This window comes from Eumetopias jubatus, unplaced genomic scaffold (assembly GCF_037043125.1).
Source record: "Eumetopias jubatus isolate StellerSeaLion01/CBP00866 unplaced genomic scaffold, mEumJub1_p1.0 scaffold_7, whole genome shotgun sequence".
Lineage (NCBI taxonomy): Eukaryota > Metazoa > Chordata > Mammalia > Carnivora > Otariidae > Eumetopias > Eumetopias jubatus.
Window position 1 is genome coordinate 46,807,752 of NW_028274813.1, and position 16,681 is coordinate 46,824,432.

The following is a 16,681-nucleotide window of genomic DNA, read 5'->3' on the forward strand; positions in this document are numbered from 1 at the left end:
GGGGGTCGGCATTATAGATACATAAACATAACAGTCAAAAAAAAATCCATTTCCTGAACTTTATTAAAGAAAAAGCAATGATGGTAAATCTCGAGAACAATTTTCTAGGATTCTTCCTTGAAAATGTGACATTTGATTTCCAAACACATGCCAGAGCGTAAATGGTTCCCAACTGTACTAAGTAGGTGAGAAGCTGAAATCCTAAAATGTTCATCTTCCAACTTTCCCCAGTCTGTGGTCTGTCTTTGGATCAGCAATAATTGCCTGAACAGCTACTATGGCTTCATTAATTTTTGTCTGTAGCTCTCTGAGCTCTTCTATATGCAGCAATCGCAGAATTTGAGCAGCTTCATTAAGAACTGCATCTATTTCATAAGAAAACTGCGTTAAATCAGTATTCAAGACCATTTACTTGCCCATGTCTCCCCCAAATATTCACCTAGTCTCTAAAAAGTTTGAATTCAAACAAAATCACTCACCTCCTGTGTCAAAACCAAGAATATGTTTGTCTAAAGCAACAGGCAAGCCCTTAAAAAAAAAAAAGACAAAATAAAACTTTATAGTTAAGAATCATGTTCTGTTCTCATCTGTAACTGAATTAAGCTAGCTATTCTGTTAGCCCTTTGAGCTGCAGTGGCAAGGGGGTGGAGAATTCTCTCTCTAGATTTGCTTTTTGATGAGTGCAAGAATGGCCCCTGCATGTAGTGGGAAGCTAGTTCCATCACTCATTCCCTCCTTTAAGACTACGCATATAAAACAGTAGCTCCTTTGACGGCTAGGCTCTGTCGCGGCTGCTATGGAAGGGCGACTGAGCGGGGCTGCTCTGTCCTCTTTCAGCTACAGTAAAGCAGCAGAGTACAGGGCAATGGAATAGGATTACATCAAATTGTCTTTATACAAAATCTAAAACATCTATTACCTTTTTTTCAGCTAACATGATTACGAGATTACCTATATATAATTTAACTTTCACTAAGAGTTCATTTGGAAGTTACTCTGAAATCTAGGAAACGGAACAGGTTCTAAAGCATTTAATTAACCCGCCAGCAGCTCTCCAGAGGTACGCCAAAGATGGTGACCATGATGCCGAACTCTACGGAGTTCACAGTAACAACAAGAAAAGGCAGTCTAAACTCTGCTGATCGTATACTGTATAAAATCTACACTTTCAATGTTACAAAATGCTAAGCTGTCACTACTCAGTTCTTGCCTAATCTATTAATGCAAATCTACCTAGGCTCCAACTGCTTTCAAATACTACATTATGTAATGAAGAAATAAACGGGTATGTAAATTCAGCAATCAAAGCTAACAAGTAGAATTGCACTGAGTGGCTTTCTATGTCAGTCTTGTTTTCATTTTATTTGCCAACAGACCACCAAGGAACAGCTACCCCTAAAGATCCTGACCAAATGCTAATTATGGTTATAAACAAGAACACTAACTGTAAGAACTTCTCCTCTGTATTACTATAGAGCATGGTACCTTGAGATGATCTAAACTTAAGACTTGGAGCACTGAAAATAAAATTTTACTTTGCAAACAAGAGCAAAAAGATCTGGCTATGCCCTTATTTACACTGCCTTCAAACCTAAGGCATAGTTTTGCTGAATGAATGAATGAATGATTTTATTATGCCAGAACAATTTACTGACTGTTCTACAGTGTGGGTGAAAGAAGCTGATCTTTAATCCAACTTCCAGTGGCCTGATTCATACATAATTAATAAGCAATAAGAGCCTTTAAAACAAACAGTGTCTTTCAGGGGGGACTACACTGCCCTGGCATTAATAATCTTTTCACACTGCTGGGCCCTGCTAAAGATGAGATCAGAGGACAAAAGACACTGGGGAATTAGGGGAGACAAAAAAGGACCAGAATCAAGAATGTCCCTTGTGCCCAAGGCACTCACTGCGGTATCTATGCACAATAAGAAGCGCTATCAGACACCCGCAGCTGCTGCTGCTAACCCCTGAGGACATTCTGTGCACTGTCCAGACAGTCAGTGAGACTCGACGGAGTATTTGGATTTCTAGTGCACTTCATCTAAAATATCGCAGAATTAAGGGAAAAATAGTTACGGTGTGTAGTTTCTGCAGCCCACAAAGCAGGACTGAAAGAGGACAGGTACAGTCTAATATAGCCTCTACGCCCCTACCCCTTCACGTGGGGTGGTCAACTAGCTCATGCAGGCCTTCACACAAAGACCTCTGTCCCCAACTACCGTAAGAGCACTTGGCTCTTCAATCAGACTGCCTGAACTCAACCACTTACCAGCTAGGTGGCCTGAGGTAAGTTACTTTCTCATAAATGATACTAGGAAATGTGAATAAAATGAGAACAGATTTCTCTGAAGAAACAAAAGAGAAAGGACAGGATTTAAGTCAAAAGAAGGAAATTAGTAAGAAAGACAACGTGTGTTCTATTTTCCAGCAATGAGTCAAAATAACCCAGTAAATTTTACAAGGTAAATTCTCTTAAATAAACCACTGGGCATGTGCAGTGGTTTGTGCTGGTAGACTGTGGATGGGCTATTGATAGCTGCTTTAAGGTGTGAAGTGAGATAAGTTTTTCACTCAAAAATGGCTACAATTTGCTTAAGAACCAAATTCAATCCCACTGAAATAAGCTACCCTTTCTCTGGGCAGTTCTAACAAAGAATGGTTATCTTAAGCAGATACATACAAAATTTAAACTCATGACAATACCAGAAGAAACTTTCATTAATAATTTAAAATTTATTTAAAAAATAACGCATACCTCTTTCGTTTGATTTGCTTTAGCAACTGCATCCTGGGTCAGGCGCTCCTGGACCAAAATGCGAATTGCCTAAGAAACGCAAAAATAGTTTTTTGACTTTTTATTGGCTGTTCATCTTTTCTGCTCTGAGTCTAGAGAATAAGGATACCCGGTTTGATGAAGTTAGAATCACCTAGTTCATTAACAAAATTCACCAGTAAATTAAAAACAAAACTGCTAATAGAATGAAAGTTTTCATTTTAATACTTTATAATGTGGAAAGATGCTCACAACAATTAAAAACATTTTTTGGAATAGGTAATTTATACGCACGAAAAAAATTTTTTAAACAAAGGATACGTGGTTTTAAAAAAAAAAAAAAAGGGTCTCCTTCCTACCCAAGCCTCAACCATCCCTCCAGACAATCACTGGAACCAGATTACTATGTATCCTTACTAGGATTCTATTATATTACAAGCATGCTCAAGTATAAATGCACACACATGTGCAAATTTGACACAAAGGGTAGCATATCATACACACTATCCTTAATTTTTTTTCACTTAATTATAGTAAAATGTTTTCAGATCTCTCATACGACACACTGTTTTTCTTCATCACCAAGGCATTTTATTATGGCAGACACAAGTGCATTCATGCACACTCAAAAAATAAGATTTTTTAAATGGAATTTTAATTAGTGGATAACAATTGTAACTCAAGTGCAAAAACTTGAAAAATTATTACTAGAACCAAATGCTACATTTAAAAAAGAACCATTAAACCAGTCTTTAATAGGAGTCACAAATTTATTAATCAGTTCAGTTGCCCAATAGTCAGTACATTGATTCTCACACGTGGCAAATTATCAAGATGTTTTCCATGCTGTCGTGGATTGTTTGAATGCTACTTAAAATAACTCCAAACATGCAGCTTACAATTTTATAAAGCTTTTGATTATTGCTGATTTATACTTTTTTCCTTTGGGGTTTTAAAGTCTAACAAAAGTAACCCAAATATGCTAGTCTATTTGTCTTCTCACTCAGTTTATGATTAAAGGTGACACGACCACTGCACAACTGTTCCAAAGCAATATACATAACTGCCTGAGCAAGGAACAAGCCTCTGAAAGAGCTAAATTTCAATAAAAACAACTTTTTGTCTCTTTTTAAGAAGTTTTTATTCATTTAAGTAATCTCTACGCCCAACGTGAGGCTCAAACTCATGACCCTGAGAGATCAAGAGTCACATGTTCTACCAACTCCCAACTTTTTGTCTCTTGGCATCCAATCTGAGTTGAGAAAATCTGAGTTAACATGCAGACTCAGTATAGAGAATTATAATAATCTAGAAACAGTTTTTCTCATGTTACAACTATCATTTAGTACATACGATCCTAAAAAGAGTAGGATAAGTTATGGCTAATCTCTGGTGGGTAGAATGGAATTTAACTATTAAATTTACTGCAAAGTAGATTAAGGTAATTTACATGTATAAGGTATAGTCAAACGCTCTTCAATTTCTCATAAAATCAGTAATAATTTCTAAGTCTGGAATCTTTTAATTATCTTAAATACTACTCCTTCCCCCCCATCCTGGCCCACTGTACTATCACAATTACGTTACACAATCTTCTGAAGTAGGAGTATACTTTTCCTCTTAGAAATAAGATATCTCGTTCAGATCACTGGGTTACCTTAAGTATAGGTATGAACTGAGTGGCCCATGTAGGATGGAGCACTAGGAAAACAAAAACATTCAGTCCTCAAAGAGATTTTGACCAAATCCACCATGACTCATATGGCATTTTCTATTATCTTAGTAAATACAGATCACAAATCTTTAAAAGGATTGACTAAATATAAGTAGGAAGATAATAGATTCTGCTAATAGAATGAAAGTTTTGGTCAGAGGGCCTAGATTAAAATCTGGCTCTCTCATTTTCTGTGTCATTTTGGACATTATTCTCTTTAGGTCTCAATTTCTTCATATTAAAATGAAAGGATCGCAGCATCTACCTTCACTACCTCCAGGACTGCTGGGAGGACTGAATGAAATCATCTTTGCCAAGGACTGAGCACAGTAGCAGGCACAAAGTAAACACGCTTTCATATTGGTTATTAGATGATCTAAAACAGATGGAATCATGAAATCTGCTTTAAGTCCCACACTCTTCCACATTTCAGTCATTTAGCCATACATCTACATACCAAACATAGGTACTTTTTAGAAAATGAGGTTTTTCTTCTACATACAGTTACTGTCAAGAATCAAGAATACGAAACTAACCTTAAGCATTACCAGGTAATCATCATGACGCTGAATCTGAAGAAGGTTAGCCAAAGCCATTACACCAGCCTTAAAATCAGGATTATTTACTATAAAAGATTAAAAATGGATACTTATAGCTCTGCAAGCATGTAATTACAGACATATATATAAGCATATAAACCTACAAAAAAAGTTTTAATTTTTCTAACAAAAAAAATCTCTTTGTTTTTAAAACTGCTGCTAAGAGCAGTGTAGGGACACTGACAACTAGGTAAGCTGATCAGATCAATGGGTTCCCTATTGATAAGCCAGCCACACTGAGCAAACCAACAACTATGTTAACTCACGTAAGGATTGTGCTGTAACTTTTCCTGCAAGGCACATTTATGTAGCAATTTTAAGTAATATTTCTTCCCAAAGCTATTAATTTTAAACTGGACCCCTTCAATGGACAATTTTCCCAAAACCTTTTCTCTAAGCAGCAACAGTCTGTCTAAGCAGCATATTAATTCATAAGGGTAAGGAGCTTATTAATTCATAAAAGTAACTTGTAAATTATAGGTCACAATGAATCTGTCATGAAACAGTAACTTAATTATAATAGAATTAGAAACTTTATACTTTTAAAAAGAGAATACTTAAAGGCATCTAGAAGCGAAAATGATGAAAAATTTTACCACTTGTCTCATGTCATTAGATTAGAAAAAATATTTTATGCATTCAATCAATGCATAAGGCAAACAATCACTGATTAAATACAAATCAAAACCCCCAAATCAGTATGAAGAGATCAAAAAGCATTCTAACACATACTCAGCTATAAGAGGAGGAAGAAAACATCTTGTAAATGATAACAAAAAAAAAACCAGAGATTAAAACATCAACATAAAGCACTCTTAATTTACTAAAACCAAAGAAACCCAGGCTTCCTCATTTTAGGAAATAAAGAACATTTAAGGGACCAAAAAAATTGATTATTTTTATGCACTTACATACTTACCATCCAAGTTGATCAATGGCTCTGCATTTTTAGCTGCATTGTCGGCATTTTTTGTATTATCAGGTACCAAGTCCTTGTATTTTTCAGCTATAAACAGAAGCAAAAATACAATTTGTAGAACTGTACCTTAAGGTAAAATAAACATTGCTTATTTACTGAAGTTACCTGAGCCAAACTGATAAGACTAAGATAACTCATCCAAAGTTATTTTGTGCTATTAAAAAATCCATCAGAAGACAATGTGACTGTAGCTTTCTGATTAAGCTAAAATGATTACCGAAATATCTATACAAATATCTCTTCAATATCATTTGCAAAAGTAAGACATTTCAAACACCATCTAAGTTTGAGGAGAGAGGGTGTGCATTTACAGCTTGCTCAGAAACTTAGCAGGGGTAAAGAGTGGGAGGAAGGTAGGTATAGGTTACATGAGATTCAATACAAATTCACTAAAAAGTTTCTTTCCAAATCTTTTGAATGCCATATATGGAATCCAAAAACCTTGCCTTCTAAAAAAATCAGCACTTCAAATACACCATCATATATAAACCTAAAATAATTCTATGGAGACCTGAAACTTAGAATTCCAAAGGCAGGTTTTATTATTTTTACTTGAGAAATACTTAACAATACTTAAAAAGACTTTACAAATGTTAAGTATTTAATAATAATTTACTAAAAGTAATGCCCAAAATGCAATCTTTGGTTACAGTGTTTCTGTGATTTGTAACTGAAACAGAAGGGAAAATAAAAGCGTTAAACTTTAAGTCAGACAGGGGTTAGCTTAAAGGAGTTCCCACTGGCCAAATCAGAACAGTGTAAACATCAAAATATACAACAACAAAAAAACCATTATGCCCACTGAGTAAAATAAGAATACACATACCTACACTAATTTAAACAAATAAATTGGAGAGAAGGAAAAGTTCCTCTTCACAGTAAAAAGCCAACAAATAAATGTAGACTGAATGATGAAATTAGAAAAACACCTCTAGCAACCATCATCAACAAAGTAATTGACTCAGGCAAGAATAATCAAATGGAAGCTAAAGGTAAAGTTTGAGGAGCAGAAGCATACTGACATCATCTCAAAGCATCTCCCCACAAGATACATATTTATTACAGAGGGGGAAATATTAACTTTACAGTGGAGAAACCTTATCAAAGTGATCAGAACAACATGACCAGTAACAGGGCACATCACTAACTTAAAAGAACACATTACTTCTGTGTTATTCTTAACAAAAGTACAAACCTTGAATCTACTTATGAAGAAACATCAAACAAACCCAAGCTGAGAGACATTCTATAAATGTCAACATAAAGAAGCACAAATAATGACTGAGTAAATGTTCCAGATGATAGGAGGCTAAAGAAATATAATAACTGAATGAAACACATGATCCAGGATTGCTTTTTTTTGCTTTTATAAAGAACATTATTGAGACAACTGGTGAAATGTGAATAACAGCTATATATAACCGTTCTGAGTCAGTACTTTATTCTAATTATGTGAGACTTTTTTTTTTTGGAAATATGCACTGAAGGGGAAAAGAATCATTCACAACTTATTATCAAATGGTTGAGGAAAAAATTACATATATGTATATGTGTACATAGACAATAAGGCAAATGAAATAAAATGTTAACATTTGCAAAATATGGAAATGTAAAAATTCTTTGTGCTATTTTGCAATTTCTGTAAATCTGAAATTATGTCAAAGAATTTAAAAGAAAAACATTTAAGTCAGATTTTAATCACCTTAATTGACAAGCTAATGAAAGGATTCAAAAAGTGTTAAGGCACAGATAATAAAAATCCACAATGGTTTCATCAAATAATACAAAATTCAAATACCTTAAAAGTCAAGAAGAATGCAACATATTAATGTAAAAGAAAAGAGCAACAGCACCTCCTACTGATAAGGGACAGTATTACTACTTTAAACCTTTTTCCAAAAAATTAAACAAAAACTTGTCTTCTAGTTTAAACTTTTAATACGCTTTTGATACTACCTACTTTTAAACTATAATTCACCTAAAGTTTCACATAAAATTCAATTATAATTTTTCAATATAAAACAATTTACCATATTTCAGATACAAACTCAGATACAAAAACCCACTTTTTGGGTTTTGTTCCCCACTAAAAAAGATCATGCTATCACTGATAGATAAATGTACTTAAGAGCTACAGGCAACTGTAGGGACACACAATCATATGGCATCTACTGTTCTTGGTACCTAGGTAACCTAAATTGCAGTATTATAAAAAAAGTACAAGTAAAATTAAAAAAGGGTAAAACAGAAGTAAACTGAGATGTGACAACAATTTTATTTGGGAATAGCTGAAAAACACTTTGGAAAAGCTGGAGAAAATTTTGTTGCAAATTAACAGAGTTTCTGCCAACTCAGACCACAACAGATAAAGATTTTGCTAAAGACCCTAAAAATCAACTAATGCTACCAAGGCTTATGATTACATTTATTTATTAAAGGAAGAGAATCACAAGTATTTTCTTTCTAAACTAAAATTGAAAGTAAAGAAAGCCTTAGAGTTTTCCTTAAGATTTCTGCCATGAGGCTTCTGAAATTTAAGTCTGAGAAACCAGCAAAAAACACTGGTTGATGCTCCGTATCAGTATACATAAACATTCATACACTATATTCACCAAACATTTATTAAAGATGATAAGCACATCTACTGTGGCAGTAAAATCATGACTGGTCCCCTGCCTCCCCAAACCCCCAGCCCCAAGATGTCCATTGTCCCAATTCCTGGAACCTACGATTATGTTACGTTACATGGCAAAACGGACTCTGCATGTGTGATTAAATTAAGGACCTTGAAATGGGGGGGGAGGGGGCTTATATTCAGGTGGGCTCAATATAATCACAGTATCCTTACAAGAGGCATGAAGAGCAGAGTCAGAGAGGATGTAACAACAGAAGCAGAGTCCCAAGAGAGATTTGAAGATGCTATGCTATAAATCTGAAGATAAACGAGCCAGAGATAAGGAATGCAGGCTGCCTCTAGAAGGCAAAGAAGACAAAGAAATGGATCTTCCCATAAGGCCTCCAAAAGGAACCACTTTAGTCCAGTAGGACAGATGTTGGACTTCTGACCTCCAAAACTGTAAAAAAAATTGTGTCTTAAGTCACTGAATTTGGTGGTAATTTGTTACAGCATCAATAATAAATAGAGGTACTACATAGGAAACAATGAGGCAAGTAAGGCATATAAAGCAAAATGCAAAGTGATGAATGACACAAAAAGTATACAAGGCATAGAGTTAAAACCTATGAAAGTTGAGAAAAAATATTATTGTTGCTAGGTGGCATTTAAGCTGGATCTTACAAGGATAGATAGAATTTCGATGTGTAGAGATAGACTGACATGGCATAATGGCCAAGGAAAAGTGTAAGCAAAGAAATCTAGGGGAGAAAAAAAGATGTAAACAGGAAACAGCACTCTATATATAGTCTGGCTGGGATGTCAAGTATGTGAATACTGGTTAGATACCAGTATTCAAAGGCCTTGAATACCAGGCCAAAGGACCTGGAGCTCCTTCTGTAGAAAAAGGAAAAGCAATGGTGTTTCTGAATATATAATAAGAGCTGTTCTTTGAAGGCAAAGCGTAACATTTTAAAACATTTATGTTTCGGGTGCCTGGGTGGCTCAGATGGTTGGGCGTCTGCCTTCGGCTCAGGTCACGATCCCAGAGTCCTGGGATCGAGTCCCACATCGGGCTCCCTGCTCCTTGGGAGCCTGCTTCTCCCTCTGCCTCTCTGTCTCTCATGAATAAATAAATAAAATCTTTAAAAAAAAAAAAAATTTATGTTTCAAAAAGTAAGCCTGGTGGGCCTTGAGGATGAAAATAGAGGATGACGCTAACTAACAGGAGATGAGTTTGAAAGATACTACAATAATTTCAGCAGAAAATGACAAAGAGCCTGAACCAGGGTGATAGCAGTGGGAATAAAGAAGAAAAGGTACAATGGACATCGGAAAAGATGGATGGTGACAGAATGGGAGGAAAAAGGAGAAGACAAAAAGGCTTCAAAAGAGGTGCCTGGTGGTTAAGCATCTGACTCTTGGGTTTTGTTTTGTTTTTTTATAAAGATTTTACTTATTTATTTGACAGAGAGAGACACAGCGAGAGAGGGAACACAAGCAGGGGGAGTGGGAGAGAGAGAAGCAGGCTTCCCGGTGAGCAGCGAGCCCGATGCAGGGATCCATCCCAGGACCCTGGGATCATGACCTGAGCTGAAGGTAGACACTTAACGACTGAGCCACTCTTGGGTTTCAGCTCAGGTCACCATCTCATGGGTCCTGAGACTGAGCCGCCTTGGGCTCCACACTCAGCAGGGAGTCTGCTTGAGGTTCCTTCCCTCTGTCCCTCCCCCAACCCCCGACTTTGTGTGCACACATGCATGCCCTCTCTAAAATAAATAAACCTTAAAAAAAAAAAGGCTTCAAAAGCAGAAGACGAAAAGGACTGGAAGTGACAGCCCCATAGACGAGAACATAAAACTCAGAGGATACAGGTAAGATAATTGGATTTGCATTTAGACATTGGCAGGCCTTTCAAAATCAAATGGTCTAATGAGAGGAAACACAAGTTAACTGGATTTTTTTTTTTAACTATAGGTACTAATTTTTTTTTTTTTTTACTACAGGTACTAATATTCAAAAGTTTCCGATAATATAAGTATCTATAATAAAACAACACAAAGCATAAATAAGAAACATATTTTGGCCTATAGTACCTATTGGCATTAAATGTATGCTTCAGTCTCTTGTGAAATTACCTGCTGCAACCAACACTCTGAAATCCTTATCAATTCTGGGGCTCTAACAATTTAACCCAGAAGGCTAAGGTACAGACTGTGAAAGATACAATTTACCAACGTAATGTTGCTTTGTGAGAAGACAATTACCAGGAGACACCATTCTCAAATTCTAAAAGAAAAATCTAAATACCAATGAAAAACAGTTGCTTTTCATGTTTTATGATAAAAGACTATAATTTTTGAAAAGAAAACTCTTTCCTAGACAATTTGGGAGTTACCGGGGGGTGAGAGCTGGACACAGAAGGATGGTTACAAAAGCACACTTTTTAATAGATGCTAAAAGGGAAATGAGGATATATAAAACTTATTTACAACGAACCCAAGGTAAAACAATGTAAGACAAAAAAACTCAAACTGGTAAGTTCCCTACATTTTAACACTCCTTTTGCCCCCGCCTTTCCTCTCCCTCTCTTTAAAACACACGTTCCCCACAAAACATACCATTATCTCCATATTCAAGTCTAACAGCTAAACCAAGAAGCCAGTCAATTGCTTCTTGTCGCTCTTGAATCTTGAAAGGACAGTTAACATCTTTGAGATACTGTGAAGAAAAAAATATCTCGTTTCATTATTACTATAACATCAGAGAATGAAAAAAATGGTAGAGTTGAAAGAGATCTTAGTTTGGAGCTCTAAGAATATAACAACATTTACATTACTAAACTGTTGATGCAATTATATAATCCAAAAGAAGGAAACATTTAAATGTACCACTTAAAGAATGTATTTCCATCATGCTTTTGGAAATTTTTACTTTTGCAGATTCCAGGAAGGGTGCCACTGTTCTAAAACAACTTCCTTATTTTACAGATGAGGAAAAAAGGCATAGATAGTTAACACTTGCCAATATTTACACAACTTAGATCTGGGACTTAAACCTAAAACTTTCTGATTTCAGGTCTGAAAACACATGGAACAATTAAAAAAAAAAAACTTTAAAAAGAAGAATATACAAATAAACCAATTATTATCTAAACTTTAGCTTTCACAATATGGAAATGCCACTGAATAGAGTAAACCATGTGACATACATGTAGAATGTAACCAAGTATTTTAGATGATTGCCAGAAGCTGTATATCCAAGTGACCACTGTCCTTCAAATGGGTCTCTTAGGAGCTGAAAATCTCATTCCAGGAACAATGCTATTAGTCAAAACTTGTGCAACTCCCCTTTGGAAATCCTTTTGGGCCTAATTAATAAATCAGTACTTTTCAGCTGTAACTCATTTTCTAACCAAAAATTTTATACCCCTGCTTTAAAGAAAACACTTCATTCACAAGATTTGGTCATGATGCAAAAAACAAATCTAACTTCGAAGTATAAAAAAATTACCAATATTAAAGATATTCAAAATATGTCTCATGATCTAAAAGTAATTCAAAAAGTTATCAATATGCTTTAAACAATGACATCATCATTCCAAAGAGACCAACTTAAAAGATAATGTCTGTTTGGATTGTTTATTTAAGTTATCCTACTTTACTGTCACTTCTAGGTGTTTTTCAGTAGAAAACTTTTTATATTCTTCAAATACCCTTCTGTGAAACTATGTGTTGTCTTGTTACACGAATGGGTCATGAGATGTGATATAAACAAATATAAAATCCTAACAACATATTTCCAAGTCTTAAACATACCAAAAATTTCAAAACAAACAAAACTTTTTAAGAGCTAAAGAAAATAATCCAGTAGTAGCAATAATGGTAGTACAGGCAGGGGGAAATAATAAAGCATATAGCACTTGCTATAGGCCAAGCATAGCTCTATATCACTCATTAACAATACATTCCACTGTTCTGACATAGGAACCACTGCTATCCCATTTCCTGATGACAACACTGAGACACAGAAAGCTTAGTAAAACTTGCCTGTGGTCATAGAGCTAGTGTGGAACTTACACATTTCCCTAATTTATAAAGTCTCTGATTCTAAACAGAAAGTACCTGATCACTTTGCAGCAAATAAAAAGTCACTTTTCATATTTTTAAAGGAAAATATCTTACTCTTCAAAGTAATATAGCTAATTTAAATGTTTAATGTAAATAATGATGCTGGAGGGCGCCTGGGTGGCTCAGATGGTTAAGCGTCTGCCTTCGGCTCAGGTCATGATCCCAGGGTCCTGGGATCGAGTCCCTCATCGGGCTCCCTGCTCCTTGGGAGCCTGCTTCTCCCTCTGCTTCTCTCTCTCTCTCTGTCTCTCATGAATAAATAAAAAATCTTTAAAAAAAAAAAAATGATGCTGGAAAATGTGATTTTTATTCTACTTTGAAAACAATTCCCTTTTCTGCAAAACTGTTACTACAGTTACACTAAGTCAACAGGAAAATTAGTCCAGCCACAAAAATAAGATATATACACGGACCTTTTCAGGATTATTTATATTGTGCACAACAATGGACATCTGTGTACGTTAAACCACAAACAAGAAATAATCTTAGTTTTGAAGCACGTCAGTGTCTTTCTTTAACAAAGTAAGTGTGGGGGCGCCTGGGTGGCTCAGTCGTTAAGCGTCTGCCCTCGGCTCAGGTCATGATCCCAGAGTCCTGGGATCAAGCCCCACCATCGGGCTCCTGCTCAGTGGGAAGCCTGCTTCTCCCTCTCCCACTCCCCCGGCTTGTGTTCCCTCTCTCTCGCTGTGTCTCTGTCAAATAAATAAATAAAATCTTAAAAAAAAAAAAAAAAGTGTGTTACTGCTACCTTTTGGTCTAAGGAAAAAATCTGATTTTGGCCACCTTTACCATTTATAGAATACATGTCACCGTTTATTTAAGAAATCTCAGTGTTTTCAGACAAAACTTTCTAACACTGAAGCCCTGTAAAAGATAATATGATTTGGGGCGCCTGGGTGGCTCAGTTGTTAAGCGTCTGCCTTCGGCTCAGGTCATGATCCCAGGGTCCTGGGATCGAGCCCCGCATCGGGCTCCCGCTCCGTGGGAAGCCTGCTTCTCCCTCTCCCACTCCCCCTGCTTGTGTTCCCTCTCTCGCTGTCTCTCCCTGTCAAATAAATTAAAAAAAAAAAAAAAAAAAGATAATGTGATTTGCTTTAAAAACAAAAATAAAAAAATTAAATCCCTGAAATCCAGCTTTTCTAACACCGATCATTATTTTTACTTATTTTAAAAGAACAAAGTAAGTATGTATGTATTTATTTAACAGAGAGAGAGACACAGCAAGAGAGGGAACACAAGCGGGGGCGGGGGGGGGGGGAGGAGAGGGAGAAGCAGGCTTCCTGAGGAGCAGCGAGCCCGGTGCAGGGCTCGATCCCAGTACCCTGGGATCATGACCTGGGCTGAAGGCAGATGCTTAAGGACTGAGCCACCCAGGCGCCCCAGAACAAAGTAATTTTAAGCTTAACTGTCAACACATAATTGTTAGAAAAGCTCTCTGTACTACTTTTATTTAACTTTCTAATTCATTACCTTTTCAAAGAACTTGGGCCAGTCACTGCTGTGGATGTTTCTTAAATTACCTCTATCTTCAATCTTGTAGTGTCTGATTTTCTGGTCTTCAAGCCAAACAATAAAGTTTCTAAATTCTGTTTCATCTGCAACAAAAATATCTCATAAATTACTAGAAGCACTAGATAAAAACACTTTCTCCTTACAAATAAAAGGTCTCGTGGATTTTTTAAAAAACTCAAATAGTAAATTAACTGAGATGCTTGAAGTAGGAGTTGAAAAGTGCAGGTTTTGGATGAACAGATTAACAAATGTTCTGTTCAAATTCTGGCCTGCATTCATATTCTAGCTACAGACACTCAGTGGTTGTGTGAACTTGGGCTTATCACCTTAAATTTTTGTGCCTCAGTCTGAGTTACAAAATGAGCGTAATAATAGGACTTATCTCTTGGGGTTGTTATGAAGATAAAATAAATATAAAAACAGTGTCTGGCACAGAGTTTTGCTATTAAATGTGTTGGTTATTATTCCAGTTCCTTTGCGGGGGAGAATGAGGGAGAACTGGGCAAAGTAAAATTTATAGCAAAGTACAAGAAACTAAATGACAACACAGTAGAAGCTACCATTGTCACTTACTGTCCTAAGTACATACATGAGAAAAGTTCATTCATTTCATTTAATCCTCCCACAGCTTTCTGAGGAAGGTAATATCCCCAATTTACACACGAGAAAACTGAAGTCCAAAGATTCAAATCTAGATCGAAGCTCTGTTGCCACTGACCCTTTTTTTCTTCTTCTCCAAGAGATCAACAAAACACCCTTATACTGCTCAGAAATAATTTTCAATTTCAAATTCAGGCTTCCATTATGAAGTCTTGAGAATTATACAATGGTCTTAGTACCCTGAGTTGTATGGGATCACTTTCAAACTTATTAGTCTACCACAGGCCAAAAACTCTGGAAGAAATGAGTAGTGGTGGGTAGTAACTGAATAACACGGGTAGCAATGTTAATGCATTTTAAAATTTTAATGCTGGGAAATCCCAAATACCTTTCCATCTACAATTCAATAGCCCTGATCACCTATTAACTTTTTTGCACGACTCCACAAGCCTGTTACCGTGCGTGCTTACCCCAAAACTGTCGGTCCTGGACTTAACTGTGCACTCTCTTGATTTCAAACTGCTGGGTGGGCTCCGACTGCACCCCCCCTCGCAGTCACCCCTTAGTTCCTGGCGGCCAGTGAACTAGTCTTCAAGTTACTCAGCACATTCCTCAGATTTCAGCAATGTGCTTAAAATATCGCCCAATTACCCGGGCAGATAGAGCGAAGAGCTAAGTAAGAACGCGAATACTCTCTCGTGTGCTAAGGGTGAGGGTGAGGGTGAGGGTGAGGGTGAGGGTGGGGGGTGGGGGTGGAGACTGAAGTTTAGCAAGTGCACAAAGTGGCAATGCCCAGGCAGGAGTGGGTGAGGAGACTCCGAAGCCAAGCACGGGCGGCGGAAAACAGGTGCTTGGCGGCCAAGAAAAGAGGGGCCAGGGGCCAGGGCACCCCCCCGCCGCCCCCGGGGGGAAACAAGGCCGCGGAGGATCCCCGTGGGAAGCCCAGGTGGGGGCGTTGAGGAAGCGGCCGCCGGCGGGGTCACAGATGCGCGGCCGGCCTCGGACCGCCGCCTCACCTTTGCAATTGAAGCCAGCCGGGTTGTGGTAGTCGAGGGCCGTCAGCTTGCGTCGGAACATGGTCCCCGCGTCTCGCTCTGGTCCCCCGGGTTCGGCCGGGAGAGGACAGGCGAGGAAGAGCGGGCGGCGCAGGCACCGGCGACGCGGCGAAAGGGCGGGCAGGCGCCGGGACGCTCCGAAATGACGGCGGCCCTCGCCAATCGGGGCTTAGGAACGGCGGAGCCGGCGAATACCCACCAATCGCGGCTCCGGCTGGGGAGGCGGGGCCACGTCGGGGCACGTCGACGCTCAAATAAACTTTATTGTCAGCTTCCTGGTTGTACAATAGGCAGAAAGCGGCTGGGAAGCCAGTAAATCTCGTTTTCCGAGCCAAGTTTCCTCTTTTTTTTGCTTGCCTTCTTGATAGAGCAGGCAGAGAATAGTAAATGTAGAATTTCTATTAGCCATTCCTCTCATTGGGCCATAGAAGTACTGTTTAGTTGTTCATTCATTCATTATATGCCTCCCACATAATAGGTGCTCTTTTTTAAAAAAAGATTATTTATTTGAGAGAGCGCGCGTGCGAGAGAGCATGAGCGAGCATGAACAGGGGAGAGGGGGAAGCAGACTCCCCACTGAGCAGGGAGTCCCACTCTTGACTGGATCCCAGGACTCTGGGATCATGACCTGAGCTGAAGGCAGCTGTTTAACCGACTGAGCCACCCAGGTGCCCAACAGGTGCTCTTGTTACACTGCTAA

At 37.8% G+C, this 16,681-nt stretch overlaps 1 protein-coding gene across 2 annotated transcripts; it reads right to left on the reverse strand.

Moving 5' to 3' along the window:
• Nucleotides 1–45: 45 nt before the first annotated feature.
• RTRAF (RNA transcription, translation and transport factor) lies at nucleotides 46–16,110 on the reverse strand. 2 transcript variants are annotated; one of them, XM_028118696.2, is made up of 8 exons: nucleotides 15,943–16,110; nucleotides 14,285–14,409; nucleotides 11,306–11,405; nucleotides 6,011–6,097; nucleotides 5,029–5,117; nucleotides 2,761–2,829; nucleotides 480–528; nucleotides 46–365 (listed from the first exon to the last, which is right to left on the reverse strand). In XM_028118696.2, the coding sequence occupies exons 1-8, from the start codon at nucleotides 16,001–16,003 to the stop codon at nucleotides 211–213; spliced, it is 735 nt and encodes a 244-aa protein (XP_027974497.1). In that variant the 5' UTR covers nucleotides 16,004–16,110; the 3' UTR covers nucleotides 46–210. The 2 variants fall into 2 exon arrangements, with proteins under 2 accessions (XP_027974497.1, XP_027974577.1); XM_028118776.2 differs by having other exon boundaries at nucleotides 307–381.
• Between the last annotated feature and the right edge of the window lie 571 nt (nucleotides 16,111–16,681).

What these genes read in the sequence shown, in the direction of transcription:
- RTRAF (XM_028118696.2), bottom strand. Translation starts at nt 16,003, where the DNA reads ATGTTCCGACGCAAGCTGACGGCCCTCGACTACCACAACCCGGCTGGC. An exon ending in GCCATTGATCAACTTGGATG is followed by an intron (nt 5,118 to 6,010) that starts GTAAGTATGTAA and finishes AATCTTTTATAG; the next exon opens with TAAATAATCCTGATTTTAAG. An exon ending in ATTACCTGGTAATGCTTAAG is followed by an intron (nt 2,830 to 5,028) that starts GTTAGTTTCGTA and finishes TGCGTTTCTTAG; the next exon opens with GCAATTCGCATTTTGGTCCA.